The 23910-nt window shown below is 52.5% G+C and overlaps 8 protein-coding genes across 8 annotated transcripts; 4 read left to right on the forward strand and 4 right to left on the reverse strand.

Annotated features, from left to right (window-relative positions):
* Positions 1–245: 245 nt before the first annotated feature.
* Positions 246–2201, reverse strand: PSV08DRAFT_360465 (heterokaryon incompatibility protein-domain-containing protein; the record flags this gene model as incomplete). The annotated part of the gene is made up of 1 exon (XM_066092994.1): positions 246–2201. One exon carries the CDS (start codon positions 2199–2201, stop codon positions 279–281), a length of 1923 nt encoding a protein of 640 aa, XP_065949395.1. The 3' UTR covers positions 246–278.
* A 489-nt stretch (positions 2202–2690) lies between these two features.
* Positions 2691–3850, forward strand: PSV08DRAFT_360466 (uncharacterized protein). Its single transcript, XM_014219170.2, has 2 exons — positions 2691–3139; positions 3205–3850. The coding sequence occupies exons 1-2, from the start codon at positions 2839–2841 to the stop codon at positions 3537–3539; spliced, it is 636 nt and encodes a 211-aa protein (XP_014074645.1). The 5' UTR covers positions 2691–2838; the 3' UTR covers positions 3540–3850.
* Positions 3851–4807: 957 nt separating this feature from the next.
* PSV08DRAFT_349272 (uncharacterized protein) lies at positions 4808–5119 on the reverse strand (the record flags this gene model as incomplete). The annotated part of the gene is made up of 1 exon (XM_014219169.2): positions 4808–5119. The coding sequence occupies one exon, from the start codon at positions 5117–5119 to the stop codon at positions 4808–4810; it is 312 nt and encodes a 103-aa protein (XP_014074644.2).
* Positions 5120–6639: 1520 nt separating this feature from the next.
* Positions 6640–7422, forward strand: PSV08DRAFT_175898 (uncharacterized protein; the record flags this gene model as incomplete). Its single annotated transcript, XM_066091875.1, has 3 exons — positions 6640–6808; positions 6842–7030; positions 7085–7422. The coding sequence occupies 3 exons, from the start codon at positions 6640–6642 to the stop codon at positions 7420–7422; spliced, it is 696 nt and encodes a 231-aa protein (XP_065949396.1).
* A 1316-nt stretch (positions 7423–8738) lies between these two features.
* PSV08DRAFT_360468 (hydroxymethylglutaryl-coenzyme A reductase-domain-containing protein) lies at positions 8739–13202 on the forward strand. Its single transcript, XM_014219167.1, has 4 exons — positions 8739–9412; positions 9473–9835; positions 9897–12304; positions 12369–13202. The coding sequence occupies exons 1-4, from the start codon at positions 9074–9076 to the stop codon at positions 12730–12732; spliced, it is 3474 nt and encodes a 1157-aa protein (XP_014074642.1). The 5' UTR covers positions 8739–9073; the 3' UTR covers positions 12733–13202.
* PSV08DRAFT_219100 (kinase-like domain-containing protein) lies at positions 13188–15804 on the reverse strand. The gene is made up of 4 exons (XM_066092151.1): positions 15252–15804; positions 15041–15085; positions 14701–14945; positions 13188–14648 (listed from the first exon to the last, which is right to left on the reverse strand). The coding sequence occupies exons 1-4, from the start codon at positions 15783–15785 to the stop codon at positions 13526–13528; spliced, it is 1947 nt and encodes a 648-aa protein (XP_065949397.1). The 5' UTR covers positions 15786–15804; the 3' UTR covers positions 13188–13525.
* A 2010-nt stretch (positions 15805–17814) lies between these two features.
* PSV08DRAFT_32846 (uncharacterized protein) lies at positions 17815–19411 on the reverse strand. The gene has a single exon (XM_014219165.2). The coding sequence runs from the start codon at positions 19104–19106 to the stop codon at positions 17940–17942; it is 1167 nt and encodes a 388-aa protein (XP_014074640.1). The 5' UTR covers positions 19107–19411; the 3' UTR covers positions 17815–17939.
* Positions 19412–20245: 834 nt separating this feature from the next.
* Positions 20246–22510, forward strand: PSV08DRAFT_198368 (putative peptidase family-domain-containing protein; the record flags this gene model as incomplete). Its single annotated transcript, XM_014219164.1, has 2 exons — positions 20246–20308; positions 20358–22510. 2 exons carry the CDS (start codon positions 20246–20248, stop codon positions 22491–22493), a joined length of 2199 nt encoding a protein of 732 aa, XP_014074639.1. The 3' UTR covers positions 22494–22510.
* Between the last annotated feature and the right edge of the window lie 1400 nt (positions 22511–23910).

The raw sequence follows: 23910 nt of genomic DNA on the forward strand, positions 1-23910 counted from the left end.
AGCAAGTCGGCGCTTGTAGCCTGAGCTCCTGGATTGATACTACCTACTTCCACTACAGGTTTAGGGATGTCTTGGAGCAGTAATATCGATAGCGACAGTCTACGCCGCTAAGTTGGTAGGCATGAGTCTTGCATTGCAAATCGCACTAATGTCCAAATTACGAGAATGGACGTTTGAGCTAAGTGTGCGTTGCAGCTCAAACTATTTGAGTACAGCATAGGCGTTTGTCGTGAGTCACTACTTGTCTGCAATCTTTCACGTCATTCCAATCTATCTAATCAACACAACACAAAATTTTCAATCGACGGTCCAGTCCTAAGGAACTCTCCATGCATAAGGCCATGAACATAACTCTCACCAATTAGTTCGCAATATCCATTTCCCGCCTCTCTGATGATGAATGGACTATCTCCACCCAATAGAAGACAAATGGAGTCTCCGACGTGCAAACTTTCCTGTCCAAGTCCATAATACCCCTGCGATGTCATAAAAACTTTTCGACGAGCGGACTCGAGCATCATAGTATGGACATATAGCATGCTCTGATGTGCTCTCCAGGAACTATCACCTTTAGAGACACCCGTGAGCGCGTCGAACGAATCTTTCATGCGTGGCGTTGCTGGCGGTCGGATTTTTCGCACCACATCCAAAACAGCATCACAATCTGCAATTGGCGTTCTCCATAATGCATCGTTTCTCTCCTCTTCTGTCGGGTAAGCACTTCTCCGTTCGCAACCGAAATTTTGGAGAGATTCGAGAAATGCAGAGACCGGACTATCGGGATCGAAACTCATGTTCCATTGTGGATCCCATTGACAATCCAATACAAGTGCCACGCTGTCAACTCGGTAACCAGTCAGAACGAGGAGTTTGTTGCCATATTGATCTGAAGCGAAAGAAGGAGTCGACTGAGACAGATACCCCGATGCACAGAATCTTCCAAGCTGACGTGACCCAAATGTTGATGGGATTCTCACGGACCAATCCGGCACCCACGACGGTATAGCTTTGACGTGCTTGTTCCCCGAGACTGCATACAAGATTTCTAATGTCTCAGAGTTTTCCAGGATTGCTCTTGCCACTTTGGTATACAGATCTGAACAAGTGATATCATAGTCGGGGCGAATACCAAGAGAAGCTGAATCTGATGAGAAACCTAGGATAGCAAAGATCCGATCGCGAGGGTCAGTAGCTTCGTACGCTTGTTTCCCTAGATTAAATGCGATCTGGGTAAGAAGCTTCTGGAGGGGGAGTTTTTCTGTTTTCGTCGTAACGAAGTCTAGAGTTCGTCGAGAGATGAAGTCCGTATCGGCCACGGTTCTCCAGAGAGGCGCTTGTCCGAGTGGGGAAACCTCATTCACTAAAGCCGCTACAGTCCGCACCCCAGCCCAAAGCACATCCTTGGACACGTAATCTTGTCCACAGTAAAATGTGACATTGTCGTTCAGAGCAGCTTCTTGCAAAACCCAAACCCGACGAAACCAAGGTCTGAGTAGTAGCCTTTGCGTCAACTGTATATCGAAAAGCAATGCGTCGCTGTTTTGCCATCTAGCCCATAATGTGTTCAAGACATTGTGTTGGAGGACCCCTTCGAAGTTCGAACGATCCAGGTTGCCATGGAAATTCCCTTGATACAGCTGCAAGGCTGAGGCCCCAATTTCCTTTAAAATTTCAAGCGCTCTCGGAGAATTCTCGTCACCGTCCCCTAACCAAACGATAACTTCGGAAGCCTTGTGGTATATCTCAGCCATCAAGCCAACTTGCTGGCTTTTCTCATGCTCATTTTTCTGATTGATACATATCGCATCAATCCAGATTCTGAGCGCTACATCACGCTGCTCGAAATTCTGAAGCGCTGATGATAAGTTCTCGGTCACGTGAACGAGCTTGTTGTTAAGATATATAGGTACTGTTTTCTTCGGATCGCCCCAGCAATATGAAAGAGCTAAATAAGGCATGCGTGATTTCACCAGCTTGTCGAACGCAATGGTTTGGGTGTAGCAGCTGACGTACTTTCTTCCTGACGTTTCCCTGAAGGCTTTTGGGTACAATTCTGCAACGCGAATTTCTCTGACCCCTTCGTCTAGAATGTCATTATGCTCTGTCCCATACGACGGATTAGCCAGGGAGAAAGTTTGTGATGTTGCACCACTGAAAGTGTTCGTGGGGTCTGCATTCCAGAATGGTTTTTGAATGTTCATATCCACTTGTGATGGACGAACTGTATCTCTAAGATCTAATTGAATCCTTTGTTCGAATACAGTGCTGTCAAAACGTTGGGTAGGACAAGCTTCATAAGTTCAGCTGATCACACCAACTGTGCTTGAATAGAGCAACCACTGGAGAACGTCAGGAAAGAGAACAAATATTAACCATATACAAATCGCGAACGACTGATAGTTGTGATGTGAGGGGCTTAGTGATAACTTTTAAAATGATGTGTAGGATTGCTGGATATTGCGAGAGTGCTGTTAACATGTCTGATTATGCTACGTGGCTCTCCGGTGAATCTTGTTGGATTCACCGGTGGCAAATTGAGGCTTACCATGCATAAGTAATGAACTGAGTGGCAAAGATGAAGGAAGCATCTCATCTCACGTGTTCTCGATCATTCCTTGGCGTTCCACTAGCTTTGTCATCCGCTAGCGTCCGCTCTGGTGAGCTTCGCGCGCATCGCGACATTTTGCACCGTCCGCGCGACAACCTCACCATCCCCATCGTCCCTGCTCCATCGACTGATCGACATTGATATCTATACTTCGACACGTATACGCTTTCCGATCGTCGTCACCAAAACACAATATCTCATAGCGACACGCACGCGCAGCACCCGCAAACATGGCCAACTACCTCGCCTCCATCTTCGGAACCGAGCAGGACAAGGTCAACTGTTCCTTTTACTACAAGATTGGTGCCTGCCGTCACGGCGACCGCTGCTCGCGAAAACACGTCAAGCCATCGTACTCGCAGACCATCCTGCTGCCCAACCTTTACCAGAACCCGGCATACGACCCCAAGAACAAGATGAATGCGCAGCAGATGCAGATGCACTTTGATGCCTTTTACGAGGACATCTGGTGTGAGCTATGCCAGTACGGGCTGGTAGAGGAGCTCGTTGTTTGCGACAACAACAATGACCGTACGTTCCCTGCACCCTTTTCCCCATCTACACATGGCGACTCTATGCTAACTTTGCTGAAACAGATCTGATTGGCAACGTCTATGTACGTTTCAAGTACGAAGAGGACGCCCAAAAAGCTTGCGATGCCCTCAATAGTCGTTGGTACGCTGGTCGCCCTATCTACTGCGAACTCTCGCCCGTTACCGATTTCCGCGAAGCATGTTGTCGACTCAACAGCGGCGAGGGCTGTGTGCGCGGTGGCTTTTGCAATTTCATTCATCGCAAAGAACCGTCTCCTGAGCTGGACAGAGAGCTGGACATGTGCACGCGAAAGTGGCTTAAGGAGCGCGGCCGCGATGCCAGGAGTATGAGCAGGAGTCCTACACCGCCCGCCACTGCTGCTAAGAACAGGTTTTGATTGGAAAGAAGAGGAGGAGCTTCTGAAGGTTGCTGAGAAGGTGTCGATTAAGAGTGCATGTAGGGATTGTTAGGAGTTTCTGGCGTTAAGACATGCCCGCGCAATTTTCTTCGGGAGACGTTGGACTTTGATACCATCAGCGGGCATTGCGTTGTTTCGACACTCAAAAAACATGCATCTTTGTAGTATACGAATTTAATGTGGAAGAAGAGACATGTAATGTATCTTTTCCATCCACTTGCTTGTCATTTTCAACTATGCTTATATCGGATTCACAGGAAAGAAGAATTGCATATGGACACATGAATTTACAAATGCACGTAAGACGAGTGATACATTAATGTGTGCTTAAGAAAACAAACTAGAGTCGGTATTCGTGACCATAGCAATCTAGACCTGGTATCATATACAAAGAAAAGAGTTAAAAAAAAGAGGGAGAAGACATAAACTCAATGCTCGGCATGCCAGATGTCCAGTTGCAAAGACCAGCTCAGCCAGTTCCAACCCATCCGCTCCCCAAAAAGAGCAATATTGGAAAATTTCCCTCCTTTCCCAAGTCCTTATACCCTCGAAAAGACGCCGAATACCCCGTTCCGGACCCTCCCGGAGGGAAAAAAAAAAGGAAGAAACTCCACGCTCCCGCTCTTTATTCATGGTCGTACACTGCCCAAAAAAACCCTCCGAAAAAGGACTAAACCAGAAGGAGGAAAAGAAACCAAGCAAAAGGTGGGGGTGGGGGGTGTGGGGGATGTTGATCTCCCCGCCTCGTCCTTGTCAAAACGCAACTGGCTGGCTGCTCAAATAATGCCCCGAGACTTGAGCACCAAAACCGTTGTGACAACCGCAGCAACAAGAAGCAGCAGTGCGATCCAAAAGGCCCAGCAGATCCATGTGCGGTGGCGCTCTTTCCGCTTCTGCCGCACAAGCCACGAGTCTCTGTGTGAGGCGTCAGCCGTGATGGTGGTTACGAACTTGAAGCGCGAGGAAGGGCGGCCGCTGAGGGAGAGGGAGATGGCGGAGATGTTTGGGGCGCGGAAAAAGGGGCGGAAGGGGGAAGAAGGGGGGTTGGAGGCGCGGTGGTGGATGCGAGGGGGAGGGTCGAGGGGGGAGTGGTGCGGGGAACATGTTGTTGTTGGTGATGACGAGGTCGATGAGGAGGCGGTAGGTGGGAGTTTGATGTTTGAGCCGGTAAAGTTTGGGCGGAGGAGGGGTTTTGTCGAGGGAGTTTTTTGGAGGGTTGAGCGGCGTAAGGCTTTGCTCCTGCGTTTCTACTTTGCCGGTGGTTTCGACTTGTCGTCGGCGTCTGAAAAGGAGATTTCGGCGGAGAGAGGCGAGAGCGAGCTCGTTATGGTGGAGCCTGAGAGCGAGGCCAGGTGGACCATGGGTGGTTGTCCCGGTGAGGACATTGGAAAGTGTATTTGTGATAGGGGAGACCCGAGAGACAATGGTACAGGGGTAAAAGAAGAACTGCTTGCCACGTACGGGTGCTTTGGACTTTGAGCCGTCATGATCTGCTTCTCCAAGTCGTCTTGGTGTACGGCTGTGCTGAACCGTTTCCAGAATTGGGGATCGCGGATCATAGTGAAGGCTCTGTGGTGGGCATTCGGAGTGGTGTCGTGATGAATGCTAAGGTATATATTGTGACGAGAGGCAAGCCAAGGCAAACAAGTGAAGTGACAAGTTTCGACGTGTATCGAGCATGCGACAATGGCACTATGATCGGTGGTTTGTGGTGGAAAATCTTATTCAAGTCTTGAGATGTTGGTGAAACCTGGATTAGGTGTAGTGTCCAATCCGAAGTGTGTAGCGATGGGAGTGTTTTTTGCCAAACAGCAAAGTGCGAGCCATACGGGGGAAGAGCGGAAGCGGGCGTATATATCGTTGATTTCAAAGGCCCCCCATCGTCAAATAGTGGGAGAGGCACAAATAGAAACACAGGGCGTCCACTGTGGAATGTTGCACTGTGACATGCGAAATAATCTGTGGAGAAGGCGACTGGACTAGGGATCCTAGGATGGTGTAACGTGAAACAGAGTCACCAACGGAACGTGACAACCGCAATGGTCCACAGAGTAGAAGTAGTTTGGATGAAGAATAGGCGAGAAAAAAAAGAAACGACTGTAGGTAGTCTGAAGGGATTAAGAAAGGCTAAGGCGCAGGTTGAAGGGAAAATGGGTGAAGAAAAGATGACTGAAGGCGTATGGGGGATCTGGGTTAGTATTGCCATGATGAAGACCCTGCCAGACGGGCTGCTGAGATGCGCTCAAACAACAATGAACGGGCCTTTGGCCGCATCTGACCATTATGATGTAACTTGGGTTGTCTAGACACTGTGCGGCCGGGTGTTAAAACAGATGTTCGGTATGGTCACTATAGGTGGGAGGGGTGCTGGCTCTTGTGCGTTTCGGGCGGGTTGGGGTGTGACCAATGGGAGGGAGCACGGTCCCTCGGGGGCCCCAGGCAGACCCGATGCATAACACAGGACGTTAAGACGCGGGAGATTGCTGGCGATGTGTCCGTGATGGGGAGACACGGCTGCAATTGGGAAGGCCAAGTGAGACGATTGCATCCGCCCGCATGCAGTGGTGCGGCTCTTCAGTTTTGACTCGGCAGGAGAGGGCTGTACATGGTGTGGTTACGTGCGTATGTACATATGTGCCTGTGTTTTCTTGCTCTTCTCATCCACCGTCGCACCTCTTCGCCAGTTGCAAAGACAAAAAAGCCAAAAGAAAGATTGCGCGGTGTACGTGCGCTTCAACTGCCGATGGCTTCCCCAACGCATGCCGCGTTTTGAAACAGTGGGCTAGACGCAAAACATCCCATTGCTGGCAGGTCTGCAGCGTCGGTGGATGGCTCACCGCACGTAAGTACGTAAGCCCAAGCGCGGGTCCCCTACTTACTACTACGTGCGTAGTCCTACGCGTCGTTCAACTTTCCTTTTGGGCTTGCGCATGCTGTTGGGCTTCCCCCCATCCCCCCAAACCCAGCCATTGCAACCTTGTACATACTTACAGACATACTCTCCCATCACATTTTCAGTTTAATCACCATACTTTGAGCATTTTCTGGGGTTGACCCGCCTCATCAACGTGACGCGAACATGGCACATGAAGCTTTGCCCTTTTGGCTCGTCAATGTGCCAAAGGACCAGTGGCCGAGCGAGTGCCCGGACTTCCTAAAGGATTGCAGCGACAAGGATAAGGCCATCATTGGGATGCCCGACGGCGAGTACAAAGTATTGACATGGGACCAGGTGCGGGAGATTGTCCGTACGCTTTATTGATTCACATCCGATAGGCGAGATGCTAACAGCCCCCCGCAAGAGAGCAACCGTGTCGACAAGTTCCATCGCCTGCCGAGCGAGCTGCGCCGCTATCGGCAGTTTACCTACAGGCTCGAGAAGGACTATGGCAGCATCATGAACTTCATAGTCAACGAGCGTCTCAAGTGGGACACGATGGAACCCCGAGGCGAACCATTCCAGTTTGATGGTACGACGGGGTGCCCTATTCGCTTGGCTGCTACCGTTGTCTAACCGTGTTCAGAGGACATCAAGATCCTGTACAACGACTGGCCCTATGGCATCGATCCAGACATTGTCCATCTCGTCGTCTGGACCAAGTTTGAGCTCGAAGACGACCCCGAGACGGGCTTGTGTACGGAAGCATCCAAGAAGCAGATCGAAGATTATGTGCAAAAGACGTTTGCGTCAAAGGTCAAGGAGGTGGTGTGGTTCAAGAACTGGAAAAGCCTGAAGAGCGTGCATGCAGTGGAGCACTTTCACGTGATGCTCTACAAGCCGGACGCGGCCTTTCTGAAGCACATTACAAATGACGATGTACCCATGACAGCCAAGTTTGTTGGCCAGACGCCGTCTGTCTGAAGCGCACTACACACGACAATGGACCTGCAACGGCTAGGATGGTTGGCGAGTAAGCAGAAGAGTGTGCGACGATTCGGTTCGCCGTCGGGTATACTTACCTGGACAAGGTGTGCGCTGACTGCGGTTTGTCACGTACTTAAAACGGAAGATATGTACATACGTGTGTACTTAAGTATTTATTGGCAGGTGTGCGGCAGAGAACCAATTCTGGTATACACAATGGGTGAGTTTTGCGGCCAGCTCGGAATATGCCCAAAGTGGTCAGCGCCGTACTCACTACCAAAAGCAGACAAGTCCTTCTCCCTCTAAACTCCTTGTCACCACGGTTGCTCTGCTTATTTCGGCCAAATCTCTAACAGATATCGATGGAGCAGTTTTACAAGGCTAGAAAAGAATCTAGACCCCAGAGGGGTCGGGTTCGAAGAGAAGTAGACAAGCGTGCGGTAGGAACGTCGTAGTGGCTGGTTTAAACAGCCATGGAAACGGTACCATGTTGGACAGATGCTGTTGTTTTGATATGGAAATTAGACAAATCCAGCATTCGTTACTTCGGCCGGGATTCCCTGTGTGTTTGGTGGTGTTGACTAAACATGGCACCAAACGGCGGTGCATTGTGCCAGATTAGACCATGGAACCATTAGAGCCCATAGCCGCGAGGCCCTCAGCACACACGCACTTGCTGTCGCTATTGCTTTCACGTGTCCTACACAGTAGGAAGTCTCCAAGCAGAGTCGGTATTTGGCCGAAAGCGGACGCTCTGCCACTCGGCGCCTGCAGCCTGGTCATGGGCGTGGTGGCAGCCAACGGGATGCTCGCGCACTGTTCCCCTGAAGATCAGCCGGCTGCTAGAATTTGAGCCACGTGTGTGGCGGCACGGCCTGTGCGTGTGTGGCGCATCGGCTGTGTGGCGCTCAGCGTGTGGCGGTGAAGTCGGCCATTTTACCCTCTGCCAAGGTGCAGAATCGGGGACATTGCAGACAGCAAGGGTCAGCATGCTTGTCACAAAGCAAGTCGTGAGCTGGTCAAGTGCCGTGTGCCCTAAAAGAGCAACCGCTCATGTTAGGCGCATTTGCGTGTCAAATCAAGGCCCGTCTTGTATGCTCAAAGCGCGGTGAGAGTGTTGTCGGTGCTTTTAGCGCGGTCAAAAAAGTCGTGGGACGGGGGGTATGCACACCCTGGCCAAGGGGCGCCGTCCAGCAATTCCCCCCGATAGCCCATTTCGTCTGTGGTACCTACTTACTGTACATATGTACTCTTCCTACGCACGAGCACATTCTTCCCCTCCTCCCCTCTCGCTCTCTCCGCCCTAATAATTTCTTCTTTTCCGAGCTGCGGTTGCTTTTCTGTCTCTTTCGCCGCATCGCCGCTCTCCCGACCCTACCTGGGCTTAGACACATAATAATCAAAGGGCTGGGCGCAGTCGCTTCCCAAACAACTGCTTCGGTCTCCGACGCACGCCACGAGACGCTTTGTGCAGATAACCTCGCATACGGTAACCATTGCCTCCGCCTTGCTTCGTAATCGGCGCTCACTGGGGATAAGCCCCGCACAGCCACCGGCCCGTACGTGTGCCTGTACATATGCGAACGATTCCCCGGAGCCCCTCCACGCCTCGATCACGCTCAATCAACCTCGGTGGTAGACGCCCACAATGCTAGGATCACTCGCCAGCCGCTGGCAGGCGACGGGCGACCAGCAAAAGACAGCCCCAACCTGGTTCGACCGTCACCTGTTCCCCGTCCTGCTCTCGGTAGCCAAGAGGGCATGCACGCATCCCATCCACACCATTGTCACCATTGCCGTCCTCGCCAGCTACTCGTACCTCGGTGTCTTGGACAAGGGGCTCTTGGAGAGCGGCATCGAGGACATCTCCAACAAGGTCGACTTCCAGTCCCTTTTGGCGGGCAGTAAGACACTGAGGGTTGGAGAAGAAACATCATGGCAGTGGGAGGCCTCGGACGCCAGAGGCAGTGCTGCCGACAACGCCCAGGTATGTCCCACTCACTCGCATCTCACCAAGCCTCACCAGCTCACATGCCCGCCTGCGCAGGAACTCGCCCTCGTCACCCTCGTCTTCCCTTCGTCCAGCTCCCTCAACTCGGCCCCCTCGCAACAATCCGTCCCTCAGAATGTGTCCGCACAGCTCCTTCCCAGCTCATACAGCCCCTTCTCTACTCTTTCTCACGACACCTCGCTGGCATACGCCATGCCATACGACGAGGCTGCCAAATTCATCGAAGCCATGCAAGAGATCCCCGCACCAGAGGATATCACCCAAGCCCAGAGCCCTGCGCATGAAGGTTCCCGCGAGCAGAAGAAGTGGATGATGCGTGCCTCCAAGCACGGAAATGCTTCTTCAGGAATGCGCAACTGGATCGTCGACTCTTGGACCTCATTCCTTGACCTACTCAAGGTATGTTTGTTTCTTCGTCTCCCTCATGGCGAATGCGCACTTTTGCTAACTTGGCCTCCAGAACGCTGACACTGGTGATATTGTCATCATGGCCATGGGATACCTTGCCATGCACCTGACGTTTGTGTCCCTCTTCCTCGCCATGAGGCGACTGGGTTCCAACTTCTGGCTGGCTACTGCTGTTCTACTGCAGTCCGCCTTTGCCTTCCTCTTTGCCCTCGCTGTGACGACTTACTTCGGTGTCTCTATCAACTTGATCCTTCTCTCCGAGGGGCTTCCCTTCCTAGTTGTCATCATCGGGTTTGAGAAGCCCATTGTTCTCACAAAGGCCGTCTTGTCTGCATCCTTGGACGGCCGACGAGCAGCCGAGGAGAAGCGTGGCGAGCCTGTAACAATCCAATCCGCCGTGCAGACCGCTATCAAGAAGACTGGCTTCGAGGTTGTCCGTGACTACTTCTTCGAGATTCTGGTTCTCGTCGCAGGCGCCTTGTCTGGAATCCAAGGCGGTCTACGCCAGTTCTGTTTCCTAGGTGCCTGGATTCTCTTCTTCGATTCCCTCATGCTTCTGACCTTCTACACGTCCATTCTCACCGTCAAGCTTGAGATCAACAGAATCAAGCGTCATGTTGCTCTTCGCCGCGCTCTCGAAGATGACGGTATTGACGGCAAGGTCGCTGAGAGCGTTGCTCGCAGCAACGACTGGCCTAGTGCTCGTGACGTGCAGGTCAGCAACAACAGCACGACTGTCTTTGGAAAGAAGATCACCGTCCCCAAGTTTAAGATTTTTATGGTCGCTGGGTTTTTCCTTGTGAACATCCTTAATGTTACCACCCTCAAGTTTGGTCTTGCACCTTGCAAGTCCTACTTTGTCTCTGTTGTTGGCTCTACCCCTCCCCTGGATCCTTTCAAGGTTGCTGGAAGTGGCTTGGATCACATCTTTGAGCAAGCAAAGGAAGCCGCAACATCGACCATTGTTACTGTTCTCATGCCGATCAAGTACGAGCTCGAATTCCCTTCGATTCACTACGCAGAGCCTTCTCTTTCCGACTCAGGCCATGCCTTTGGCACTAACATTAGCACCCACATTGTCGATGGCGTGCTCAAGAGTCTGGAGGATCCGTTCCTTAGCAAGTGGATCGTACTTGCGCTCGTCATGAGCGTGGTTCTCAACGGTTACCTCTTCAATGCTGCTCGATGGACAATCAAAGAGCCGCACAAGGCACTGGAACCTCCTTCTCCCTCTGAAGTCCTTGACGGAGCCCCCACTGTCCCCGGAACCCCTCGCATTCCATCCATGTACATGCCTACCCCGCCCCGTACTCCTGGCCCAGAGGAACAAGTCAAGTGTCTGCAGCCACTTACACAAGTCCAGCCAAGACCCCAGCCAGAGGTTCCAGCAGGCCCAACGGAAGAGCAGCAACGCCAGCCTAACCGCCCCTACGAGATTCTCGAACAAATGGTCAAGGACAAGCAGGCATCTAAACTGACCGACGAGGAACTGATTGAGATGTCGCTAAGGGGTAAGATCCCAGGTTACGCATTGGAGAAGACGCTCGGCGACAAGACTCGCGCTGTCAAGATTCGCCGCGGTCTCGTTTCCCGAACACACGCTACACGAGAAACGTCAACTCTGCTGGAACGCTCGCTTCTGCCATACAAGGACTACAACTACGATCTTGTCCATGGCGCATGCTGTGAAAACGTCGTTGGTTATCTCCCTCTTCCGCTTGGTGTTGCCGGCCCAATGCTCATCGATGGTCAAAATTACTTCCTCCCCATGGCAACTACTGAAGGTGTCCTTGTCGCTTCAACTTCGCGCGGTGCAAAGGCTATCAACGCTGGTGGCGGTGCCGTTACTGTTATCACTGGCGATGGCATGACTCGTGGACCTTGTATTGGATTCGACAGCCTTGCGCGCGCAGGTGCTGCCAAGATCTGGCTTGACTCGGAAGAAGGCCAAAGGACCATGAAGGACGCTTTCAACTCTACCTCTCGCTTCGCCAGGTTGCAATCGATGAAATCTGCCATTGCTGGAACCAACATCTACGTTCGCTTCAGGGCTACGACTGGCGATGCCATGGGCATGAACATGATTTCCAAGGGTGTCGAGCATGCTCTCAACGTCATGGCTAATGACTGCGGCTTTGAAGACATGCGTGTGGTTGCTGTTTCTGGCAACTACTGTACCGACAAGAAGTCTGCTGCCATCAACTGGATCGACGGCCGTGGCAAGGGTGTTGTTGCCGAAGCCATGATTCCCGGCTCCGTTGTTCGATCAGTCCTGAAGTGTGAAGTCGACGATCTTGTCCAGATGAACATTTCCAAGAACTTTATCGGCTCAGCCATGGCGGGTGCTATGGGTGGATTCAACGCGCACGCTGCAAACATTGTTGCTGCCATCTTCTTGGCTACTGGTCAGGACCCTGCCCAGGTTGTTGAAAGTGCCAACTGCATCACCATTATGAACAAGTAAGTTTTTCATTCATTCATCTTCATACTGGGTGAACGAGTTTGCTAACATTTTTTCTACCAGTGTCAACGGCAACCTCCAGATTTCGGTTTCGATGCCTTCGATAGAAGTCGGCACCATTGGTGGTGGGACCATTCTTGAGCCTCAATCCGCCATGCTCGACCTGCTTGGCGTACGGGGCGCCCATCCAACTTCTCCCGGTGACAATGCTCGCCAGCTCGCTCGCGTCATTGCCGCCGGTGTGCTTGCGGGTGAACTGTCGCTCAACAGTGCGCTGTGCGCTGGCCACCTGGTCAAGGCACACATGGCACACAACAGGAGTAACGTTCCCTCCCGAGCGCCCACACCCGGCACCATGACGCCCGTTGCGTCAGGTACTGGGCTGAGCCTGATGAACGCAGCTGCAGGGATTGTGCCCAAGCGATAGAGAAAGTATAACGTGTTAAATGGAGAGGTTCTTATCTTTATACATGCACATTTTGTATGATGGGAAGAGACGCCCGTTGTCTAGATTCTTTTTTTATGCCGGGCTTCTTCACCAAGAAATTCTTCTTCTTCTTTGTCCCTGGTTTACACTCACACTTAATTTCCTCTTGAGCAGTTGTTCTTTTGTTTTCCCCCGTCGGGACACAACTTAGCATGCAAATACAAGCTTTTTCCTTTGTTCAGTAAAGAGGTTGTGGTCAAGAGGTTGTGAAGCATGAGCACTTCACTCGATATGTTTTCATGTTTCGGTATTTCTGATGATTTTTCCATTGATACTACTGTCCAAGTAACTATGGTTTTTGCGACCATTGTTGACATGCGCCTTGCTTGTATCCACCACATACATATAAAACGGCTATCCCTCCACACACACACACACACACACACAAACACACAAACACACTCCCCCCCTCTTTCATGCCCAGAACAAGGAAGCGCACAAAGGCGCGTTAAATGGCCCTTTTTTTGCACATGAAAGGGACAGTGACTACTACAAACTATGCTATGAGAGGAGAACAGACGTGTGCACTACATGGATATGACCCAACAAAAAACGGTGGAAAAAAAAGAGAAGAAACACACAGAGACAGGTCATACACCAAAAAAGGAAATTGAGTAATGAAAGGCAAGAAGAAGAAACACAGATACTCTATGCCATCATGACATCTCATAACAATCCCCATGGTCAAAAGCGTGCCAAATCTTCACCAATCCTTTGTGAGCGATGATGATTGTCATGTTCCACCAACAGAGATGTTGTTTCTTAGACCGCTAGGCGCAGGCCCCCTCTTGGCTCGGCGGCCCAGAATACTCGATGTGTCCATGTTGAGTTCAAAGGCACCCTTGTTCTTGACCTGGCGCTTGGCCGCAGCTGCGACAGCGGCAGAATGTTGGCCATAGCCCCGTTGTTGTGGTGCGGCTTGTTGTTGACGTGCTTGCGCTGCGGCAGATAGTGTGGTATTGCGCATCTTCTGCTCCATTCCAGACACGTCAGCACCTTGTGACTTGGGAAGCTTCGCTGGTGGATGTTGCGACGAGGCATCGTATGGTACGGACTCGGCAGTGTATTCATCATCGTCTTCGTTCTCGTCAAGTGCGTTCAAAGAGTTGATGGCATTTGCCCCACGGTATCCCTGCTTGAACTGCTTCTTCCTCTTTCCCTCCTCTTCTTGACGATGTACAGCATAACTGACATCAAAAACTTCTCGAAGATTGACAGCACCAGGCGAACGGAAGTCCATGCGACGGGCGCCTGGTGACTCGAGGTGGGTAAAGTCTGGCTGAAGACGCTCCTTCTTGGCAGCAGGTGTTGCAAGAGGCGGTGCATCGTAAGCAGAGTAAGTAGGCTCGTCTGCCTCGCGTATCCATGGGTGGTTTAGGAACTGGTTGATGTCATAACGCTTCTCGGGGTCTACTGTGAGTAGATGCGACACCAGGTCTTGTGCAGACTTGGAGATGTCGTCCCACCATGGAGAAAGGAAAGTGTACTGGCCACGTGCGACCTTCTCGGTAAGAGTCTGGATGGACTCGTCGTAGAAGGGTGGGAAACCGCAAAGAAGAGTGTAGAGCACACAACCCAGTGCCCACATATCAACACTCTTGGAGTAGCGCTCGTCCTTGACGATTTCAGGGGCGGTGTAACCGACAGTGCCGCAAGGTGTCATTGTCTGGGTGTCCCAAATGACCTTGCTGAGGCCAAAGTCGGCAACCTTGATCAGACCGATGCCACCAGCACCCTTACCCTTGACGAACTCGCCCTCGTCAGCCTTGTCCTCATCATCAGGCCCTCTTGGCTTGGGGTTTTTGGTGGGGACAAATGGAATTGGGTAGAAAAGAAGGTTTTCAGGTTTAATGTCTCTGGTTATGACGTCAGTGGTTGATCTCATTGATGTAAGAGCAGGATACGAACCGATGTACAACACCTGCCTCCTCGTGCAGATATTGCAGAGCCTTGGCGACCTGGATAATGGTGTGGCGAGAAAGGTCCTCTGAAAAGTAGGTAAGGCGAACGATTTGGTGGAACAGTTCACCGCCGGGGCACAACTCGAGGACAATGTAGTAGTATTGCCGTGATTCGGAAAAGTCAATGAGCTTGACAATGTTGGGGTGGTCGAGCTGGCGCATGATTTGTACTTCCTTCAAGATGTTTGCTCTCTATAGGGCAGTTAGTGTCTGCCCACAAAAGTCCATGCGTGATGGGAAACGAGGATGCTAGGGAGTCGAGCATCAGGGAAGTAAATCTATCGCACCTCTGCTGCTTTGGGCGCTTTGAAGTCCGGATGTATATGCTTGTCCTACACCGGCCTCGCGTTGGTAACGTCCAAAAAACACCCAACTTCTCTTTCGGTGCGGGATCGGGTAAGGGAGAGGGATGACGACATTGTGGAAATGGGCAGGAGGGCAAGAGGGCAGTAGGGGAGGGGAAAGGGTCTGGGGGCAAAAGATTTGGGTAGTACTGACCTGCTGTGAGTTCATCTCGAACTTACGAACGACCTTGATGGCGACTTCGTCCCATTGGCCAGTGTTGTCTCGTGCGCGGTAGACGTTACTGAAGGCACCGTCACCCATCTTCTCGAGCAGAGTCCAGCGCTCGAGGCCTGGGTATCTGGGCAGCTTGCCCTTTGCCTCGCGCTCCTCTGCAACAATGCGCTCGAGTACAGACGGGTCAACGCCGGCGCCCTTTGCGGCCGCCTGCTTCTTCTGGTTGTCGGCCACAGCACGAGCGGCGGCGTCGCCTGCTTGAGCGGCAATGTGACGGTTGTCGCCAGCGCCAGCGCCGACCGAGTAGTCGCCATGGGGAGCAGGATTGTTCTGGAGAGGCTTGTGGTCCATTACGGGCTCCGAGATGCCATGATGTGCGGGCTCGGGAGCCTGGTTGTAGCGTTGCTGTTGCGACTGGGCATGGACATTGGATACATTTGTCGTGGGCTCCGCGTTGTGGCGGGCCTGTTTGCCATGGCGCAGGAAGTTCTTAAAATTCTGTATGGCAGCCATGTTTAGTGTGCGTGTGCGTGGACAAGAGTGAATTACAAAGCCGCTGGGGATGGCGGGGTCGCTTGGGCTGGGAGACGGATATAGGCAGAGATGGGCTTGATACGACCGAGTATAGCCGGGTGTAGCAGCAACAGCAACAGCAGCAGCAGCAGCAAAAGACGGAGAAGGAGAAGAATGCAGCGGGACGGTAGTGTCACGGCAGTAGACTGGTGGCGGAGAAAATGGGAAAAAAGACAATGGGAAAGGTGGTGGTGGTGGAAGAGAGAGGCGTGCACGAGCGAGGGAAGGCGTGAGGTGAGGCCTGAGCAGGAGAGTAGGAGCGACATGCGTCATAACGCGTCCGTGCGCCAGATGACGATGTGGGCTACATCATCGCCAAACAAGCTGCAACCACGCGCGCCAGCCCTGAGGCGGCCATGGGGCGTTCTTGTGCCCGTCGCGCCCCTGACTGGTGGGCGGGTGTGTGTGTGTGTGTGTGTGTGTGTGCCACTACGGCAGTCGGAGAGGAAACACGGAGGAGACAGGGTGCAGATGGGCGGGCGAACAGCAAGAGAAGAAAAATGGGAGAAAAAAAAGCAAGTCGTCTCACCTCGATTACTGGCAGGCTCATCTTCTTGCGCCCGCTCCGTGGAGAGCTGGGCGTGGACTGGAACTGCATGTGCTTCGCGGGGAAAGAGCAGCCCTAGATCTCGATGCGGGCGTGGCTGTTCTCCGCCAAAGCCAATGCTGTATGATACGGTACCGTGACGCCGCGTTTGGTAGCAGCGGTAGTGGTCAGGGTGGAGGTATGACGCTCGTCTGGATATTTTGGCGTGCCGCGTCGAAGACGTCGCAGGGTGTGGTGGTGGTGGTGCTGCTGCTGTGGCTAGCCCAGAGCGAGCAAGGGTTTGCCGTCGGACGTGGACAGAACGGGCTGTGCTTGGTGGGATGTGGCCTTGGGGGTGCGGCTGATGCTAGAGTAGAGTAGAGTGCCGTGCTGTAGGGCTAGTAGGGTGTAGCAGGTGGTGGTGATGGGCAGTCGCAGGCAGTAGTGGGGGTGGTAGAGTGGTTTGCGCGGGGCTATCTGGTTTGGTCAGACTGCAGTTTGGCCGCTCGCAGGCAGACAGGCAATCGGTCGGATGGAACAAGAGGAAGTGCGGCGGCTGAGACGGTGCATCTAATAAGCCCGGTGTCGTATGCGGGCAACGACTTGATATTTCTTCTTCCTCACCACACGCTATGCTCGGCGCGAATGCACTCGAGCCATAGCGGCGCAGCGCGGAATGGCCGGCAGCCCTCTCTCAGCTCCATGGGATGCCGCGAAGTTGAGCGGATCCATCGACTAGAGGCTCACAAAGCTCGCTAGGCACGGGGCGGCCTACGCCACACTGCATGCAGCCCTCACCTGCGGCCTTGGAACACAAGACGGTCTCTTAGCATGCCAATTCGACCCTGCCAATGGGCCCTGACGGCCACATGCATGGACAACCAAGGCAGAGACGATGAAAAGCCCGCCGCCTGGCCTGGCCTGCCCTTGTCTGCCCTTGGCCCTGCCCGCCTATGCCCGCCTGCTGGGGACACAATCTCCCGCCGTCGTTGCAGTTGCTCGACGCCCCCGATGGATTCGCCCGCTTGGACTTTGCTCGCAACCCAACGGTCCTAGTCCGTCTGCAGGGTCCATTTAGTGCGGCGGATCTCTTACGTCACTGCCTAGTGGGAACCGCCTCAGAAGACGTCAATCGCCGCCCTCGCGCCCTCGCGCCCTCGCCTCTGTGTCTGCACACGATGCTCCTTTGACGCCTGTGGCGCAGCTCGCACGACAGAATGGCCTCCAAGGATACCCAGCAAGCAGCCTCGCCATGTGCAGCCCATGTGTCGGCCCGGAAGATGCAGATGAGCCCTTGGGCTGTTCCTCACGCGCATATCCTTTCGGCCCGATGCCCAACCAGCCTTCCGCTGTCCCGTTAGTCGACGAGGCGTCTCCAGCAAGCTCCTTCGCGCACGGGGTCTGTACTGGTAATCATCAATAATGCACTACTGCTACTGTCTGCTCTGCTCGCCACCTGACAGCTACCAGCCCATGTCGCTCTTGGCAATACGCTCACGCCCACTGCTGATGCAAATCATATGCCTTACGAATCGCTACTACTGCCTACTCTACCAGCGCCCTCCATTCTACAATGCCTCGCATCTCTCGCACCCACAATCAAATCCCCACGTCTTCTTCAGCCTCAGCATCCTCTGTCCGCGACTCAGCTTCCTCTCCTCTCCACTCAAATAAGTAATGCACAGCTCCTGTCCCTTCTCAATCTCTCTTCCCGTCCTGAAATACCATACCCTCCCCTCCCGCTTCTTTTCAATGTTCGGTCCACACGAGTGGTTGAAGTAGCTTGCAGCCGGCCAGCACCCATAGCCGAAGAACTCCGAGCCTTCGTCCTCGAGCGAGCGAATCCCAAACGAGTTGTGCGAGTCGCGCTTCGACAGTGTAAGAAGCGTTTCCGCCGTCACCAGTGGGAGGAGCGCCACGGGCAGAATCACAAGCAAGTGCAGGTAGGCCCGTGTGAAAGCATCCAGATCATCAGAGCTGTGGTACGGCGTGTTGTCGTTTGCGAGAGCCTCCAATCGTTCCCACTGCTCAGGATGATGGTGGCGCCACAAGATGCCACTGACACAGAAGCTCATCACGTCGGGGGTAATACGTCCCTGTAGTGCCTTGGAAACTGCCTTTTTGTGCTGTTTGGAAATGGCCATCCCAGCTTGGCCGTCCACACCACCCGCTTGCTCTGCTTCCCTTGCACTCCTTATCAACGCCGCCTGCCCAGCCACATTATCCCAAGCTTTGCTAATGTCCTTCTTCTTGGGCCGCGGCATGTCAACGTCCACCATGTCACTGTCTTCTTTGCTCCTCTTTCGGATCAGATTCTCAACAGCAGTCCAAGTCTGCATGCCAATCTCCCCCTGCTCCTCCTGCCATGTTTTCTGGCACGCTTCCGAGCAAAAGGCAAATCCCACTCTCTTGTCTCGTATGCTCAGATCTCGTCCATAGTCGTAGCCAAAACATTGCCCGCACACCTCACGTCTATACTCGCGTAGCAACACGGAGAGCGTAAGATCCGTTGACTGCCATATAAGTGTGCCTTCGGGGATGTCTTGGGTAGCGAAAACGGCACGGCCGGCGGTCGGTGTGTGTCGAACCTGGAATAGGTGAGATACGGGGGCGCCCGCAGGGAGGTCTTTCGGCGTATCGGCAGGACGGATCGAAGAGGCGGATGACGGTCGTGAAATGCTAAAGACCGAGTCACCGGCCACGGGGACAGAAGAGTCGCTTTCGGTAGTGTCCATGGTAGCGGTTTCGACGTGATTAGCAGCACAACAAAGCGCAATGGCAGGTGAGTAGATTGGTGCTCTCTTCAGGAGATTCTAGGTGGGCGAGCGAGCGAGCGAGTATGATGGTATAAACAACAGTAGTGCCCCTCAACGTCTTATCGAGGGCGAAACGTATGTACACAAGTGATAGCACGGGCTGAGGTCAGTTGCGTATGTCACATATGCTCATGCTGAAGTTGGATGATAAGAGAGAAGCCATTGTGGGTAAACTTGGGACTAGGTTTGGTGTGGGTACGCTGGATGATGGCGGTTTGCACAAGACGAGAGATTGTGGGATGGCGAAAACACCGTTGTGTCTAGATTCTGGTGATCGGCGCACGGTCCACATTTTCAAGATAGGCGAAGACCCTGACTGATCTGGCGCCACGCGTCTGGATCGCTGCAACAATCGCGCCGACTCCGATCAGGCCAAAAGGCTTGAATATCGTATTCGCTCCTCAGACCTACATGGATGAGCTCACTAACAGCTTTCCTACAAATGTACATGGTGTGTACTACACTTAAAGACGTAAGCACATTATCCTGCCATTCCAGCATCTCCAGCCACGCGTGCAGCTTAGCTCATCATCATCAATGGTTACCACTTCACTCCCATCAAGCTGTTCATCTCGATGAACTCCATAGCCTGTACTGACCTTCTGAACATCAATGTCGAGACTGGGTGCACGTATACCACACCTCTAGCTCCGACGCAGCCTGGGAATAATAGTTTCATTCCAAGCACATGTCCAGCACCATCATGTCCCTTACACTATTGTAGGCAGCAAGTCGAATCAGAAGAGATGGTTAATATTGCGAACCGTTACGGATTGATCGCGGACCGGATAGCGACTGGTGCAAGTTCGCAAGCGCATGCACACCAGGCAGCATCATTGGAACTAGTCTCAATCCGGACAGTTGCCTGAATACTGGCACAAGGGGTATCAACTCCTCCAGAGCGTCTAGAAAGTTATAAGACGGACAACGCAAGACTCCAAGTTAAAAGAAACACTCATTTCCTCCACAATCAATCAACCAGGCTTTTCAGCGTCGTTTTGATATTTCCACTTGATTGACTTCATCTCCTCGTCACATAGCTTCCGCCCATCATCATTATGGCACCAATCACAAGTTCTCTTCAAATCACCAATCTTGAAGATGGAGAGACAATTCATCAAGTGCGATTTCTGTTGCTGCAGCATTTCAACTTACTAACAAGTTCCCTAGCGCTGCCTTCTTGTCGCCGGAACATATGGGTTCGAAGCTGCTGAAGGAAGTTACATCCACGTAACTACCAAAGCAGCAAACAAATCAGAAAACTTCCCAGAGCAGACATGGCCTCTAGCGGGTGGCCATTTCAAGGCCCTGGTCATGCTCTCGCCAGGATTGAATAGGCTCGAATTCGCCTACATTTGCAACGACTGCATCGAACATACTGTTGAGACGAACGTCAATTACTGGCCTCTGATGCAGTATCCACCTCTCCATCTCGCAATCATGGTTGCTTCTGACTCGCCGTGTCTCATCGATTGTCCTCCTAACAAGGCTGCTGGTGTGTCTTCGGCACATTCGGACTTGGACGCTGCTATTGCCAAGCTTCGCATGACTGCGTACATGTGGCAAGCCATGACTGCCGAAGATATGAGGAAACAAGGCATTGGAAGACGCTCCTTTAGACTGGAGGAGGAATGGATTGTAGACACTGTTAGTCGCGAGTTTACCAATGCGCGCATTAGCCAAACTCTCGCACAGGACGATGCTGTACGGTCTACAGCCAAGATTCACGTCATCCGCTCTTCCAAGACAGTCAGGGAAATTCGCAACGAGAATATTGCACAGCAGAATGGCAGAGCTCGCAATAAGAATGCCCTTTTCGACTATTTCAAGGAAGCGTTGTTGGAGGCTGGGGGTCCGTTCGTTCCTGATGCTCAGCCTGTAGTTGCTGGCCTAATCTTAGACTCCCAGTACAGCATGTCCAAAGGCCTTATTCTCGGACACGCCGCCCTTGGTTGCCACGATCCGCGTGGTATATCATTGGGCATGTTTGGAAGCCACTTGACCTACTCTTGGCCGCGCTTTCTGGAAGAAGTTACCAGCTGTTTGACCGACACCCGTAAACCTGGAGAAAAGGTGGGCAACGATAACGGACAGTGTACTACATTGTGGGAAGCCTGTGCAATTGGTCAGGGTGCTCACATGCACGAAGTCGGTCATGCATTCGGCTCGCCGCATCGCCCTGGTATCATGGAGCGAGGTTACGCCCAAGATTGGGTTAAGAACTTTGTCTCCCAAACCGCATACTCGCGCTACTTGAAGCAAGAAGGGACAGTCGTCGACCCGGAAAACACACCCAACAACGCACGCTGGGACCTAGCAGACGCGCTCTCATTCCGCAATCTTTCCCATTTCCGACTCCCTACCGACCCCATCCTCAACGAGACAGCCCGAAAAGCAAAGCCTGACGTGAGCGTGACGCACGAAGAAGAAGAAGGAGGCCTCGCAATCCTCCACATCAACTCATACAGCGGCATCGCGCGCATAACCTTCAACAACACAGAGCACGAGCAGCCGGCCGAATGGCTGGACAACGCACCCACAAGCATGCAATTCACCGAGTCGGAACTGAACCAGCGCTTCGACCGCACCAAACCCCTTCCCCTCCGCATCCTCGCCTCCAACGGCCGCGAAACAAGCACAGCAAACGTATGGAAACTTGTCGCCAACAAATCCTTCATCCGCATCCCCGGCTCCAACATCATCCTCCGCAAACACCTCGCATACTCGTCCGCCGACTCGTCCTCGCATTTCGAATGGGCGCAGCTCCTCCGCGAACGCGGCGCAGACGGCCACATCCACCGCGCCGTCTCGATCGACCTGCGCGTCGGCTGTCTCTGGGACGGCGGCGTCGTCAAGTACGCCGACGGCCACGTCTCGCACTGGGGCCCCATGCGCACGTACGGATCCCGGCATCGCTTTGGCGGCCACGCATCCCAGAAAATCCGGCTCCCCGAGAGCGTGGAAATCACGTCTGTGCAAGTCAACCCAGACGACGGGGTGCGTGTGCATTTGTCGAATGGGCAGAGTAAAGGCGAGTTGAATGCGCAGAGCGACACTCAGCTTGTAGAGGTCAAGCCTGCGGCGGATGAGATTGTTGTGGGGTTTTTTGGCAAGAGCAGGCGCAATGACGGCTTCAATGGTGTGTGCGAGTTTGGCCTCATTTGTGTCAAGAGGGAGGTGGGCTGGGAAGGCTTGCCCGAGGCCGTGTTTGCGCTCGATCAAGTTAGGAATACGGCGGGTTTGGAGGATGCTGAGCATGCGATGGTGGAAAATGAATACGAAGAGGATGAGGATATGGAAGATTGAGAAAAAAAGAGAGTATATAAACCGCCCCGCCCCCCTTTTTTTTTATTCCTGACTATTCATACATATATGCCACCTTCTCATATTTTAATGTTTCCTTCCCGCTTCCTTTCCTAGTCTTTCCCTTCTATCAACTACCAGTGAGCAAACCTTTTGCTCATGAAATTTACCGACCCCTCCTATCCCTTGCTTCGGCTTCCCTTGCTGCCCTGTCGAGGCGCTCCATGCACCGAGTGCACATCCTTTGGTGATCTATGTAATTGATCCATCGGGGCGGAAAGTGCGCCACGCCAGGACACTGTGCTGTGTAATGTTCAACGGTGCATTGGCAGAGCCAGCTTTGCTGGACAATTCTGCACTGGCAATTTGGGGGATTGTTTAGATCTACAGCCATTTTTTTTTGCCTTTGAGATGTTTTGCTTGTTACGTGTTTCTTAGTTTAGTGGTGAGTTGTATGGTAGGGATCATATTTTGGGGAGAGGAGAAAAGTTTTTTTTATACAGGGAGGTTCATGTATGTGATGGTTTTGTGTAGTTCACAGAAGGGTGTTGTGTGATACACTTTTCTAGGTCAATGGGGGAGGATTGTAGGGCAAGCGGTTGTTTCTTCATGTACTCATTGAAAGGGAGTTGGTGACTGATGTAACCGTGAGTTACAAGGACGGGCGGTGTAAGGTGCAAAATGTAATGTTGAGAACTCGTTTGTTCATGTTGTTTGCGATTGCCGATACTTCACTGGCACTTTTCTCTCCGTTGCTGCTAAATCACCGTGTTAGGGGGATGGGAGGTGTTGGGGAGAAGGCTCTCAAGGAACCGCAGTAGCCGGATAAAACTACGCCTAACATTGATCCAGGTCACAGCCTTGATTACTGCACAAGGTATGGCAAGCTTTGTAGAGAATTAAACGTTTTCATGAAGTAGAATTCTATTTAGCTACATGTTCCAACATACAGCGAGCAAGTAATGTTAGCTTTATTGCGTAGTTACACTGCTGTGGTAGTGATATTTCTTATCCGGCTATCTCGGGCCCCTGACAACATGGCAAATGCTGAGATAGCAAGTGCTGTTTCCACTCAGTCTGTCTTGACGACGCCATGGTACATATCTCACGGTTTGATATCCGTACCAATATTGAAACAACAAAAATGTCTCACTGAGTAGACGTCATGCCATTCTGCAACATGTGGCTTTGAAGTATAGCTTGGAACCTGGGAGGGGCAAAAGGAAATGCCTCGCAGTGAATCTGCCAAGAAAGATGTTGGGTGTAGCAGATGATGGTAGCCCCTTCAACTGGTAAAACTCACTACAGGACAAAGTCCAACACATGGATAGTCAGCTGGTAACCCCTTCAACTGGTAAAACTCACTACAGCACAAAGTCCAACACATGGATAGTCAGCTGCGCAAATTCATGCAGACTAT

Source organism: Bipolaris maydis (genome assembly GCF_028858645.1).
Source record: "Bipolaris maydis strain C4 unplaced genomic scaffold PSV08scaffold_4, whole genome shotgun sequence".
In the NCBI taxonomy this organism is placed as follows: domain Eukaryota; kingdom Fungi; phylum Ascomycota; class Dothideomycetes; order Pleosporales; family Pleosporaceae; genus Bipolaris; species Bipolaris maydis.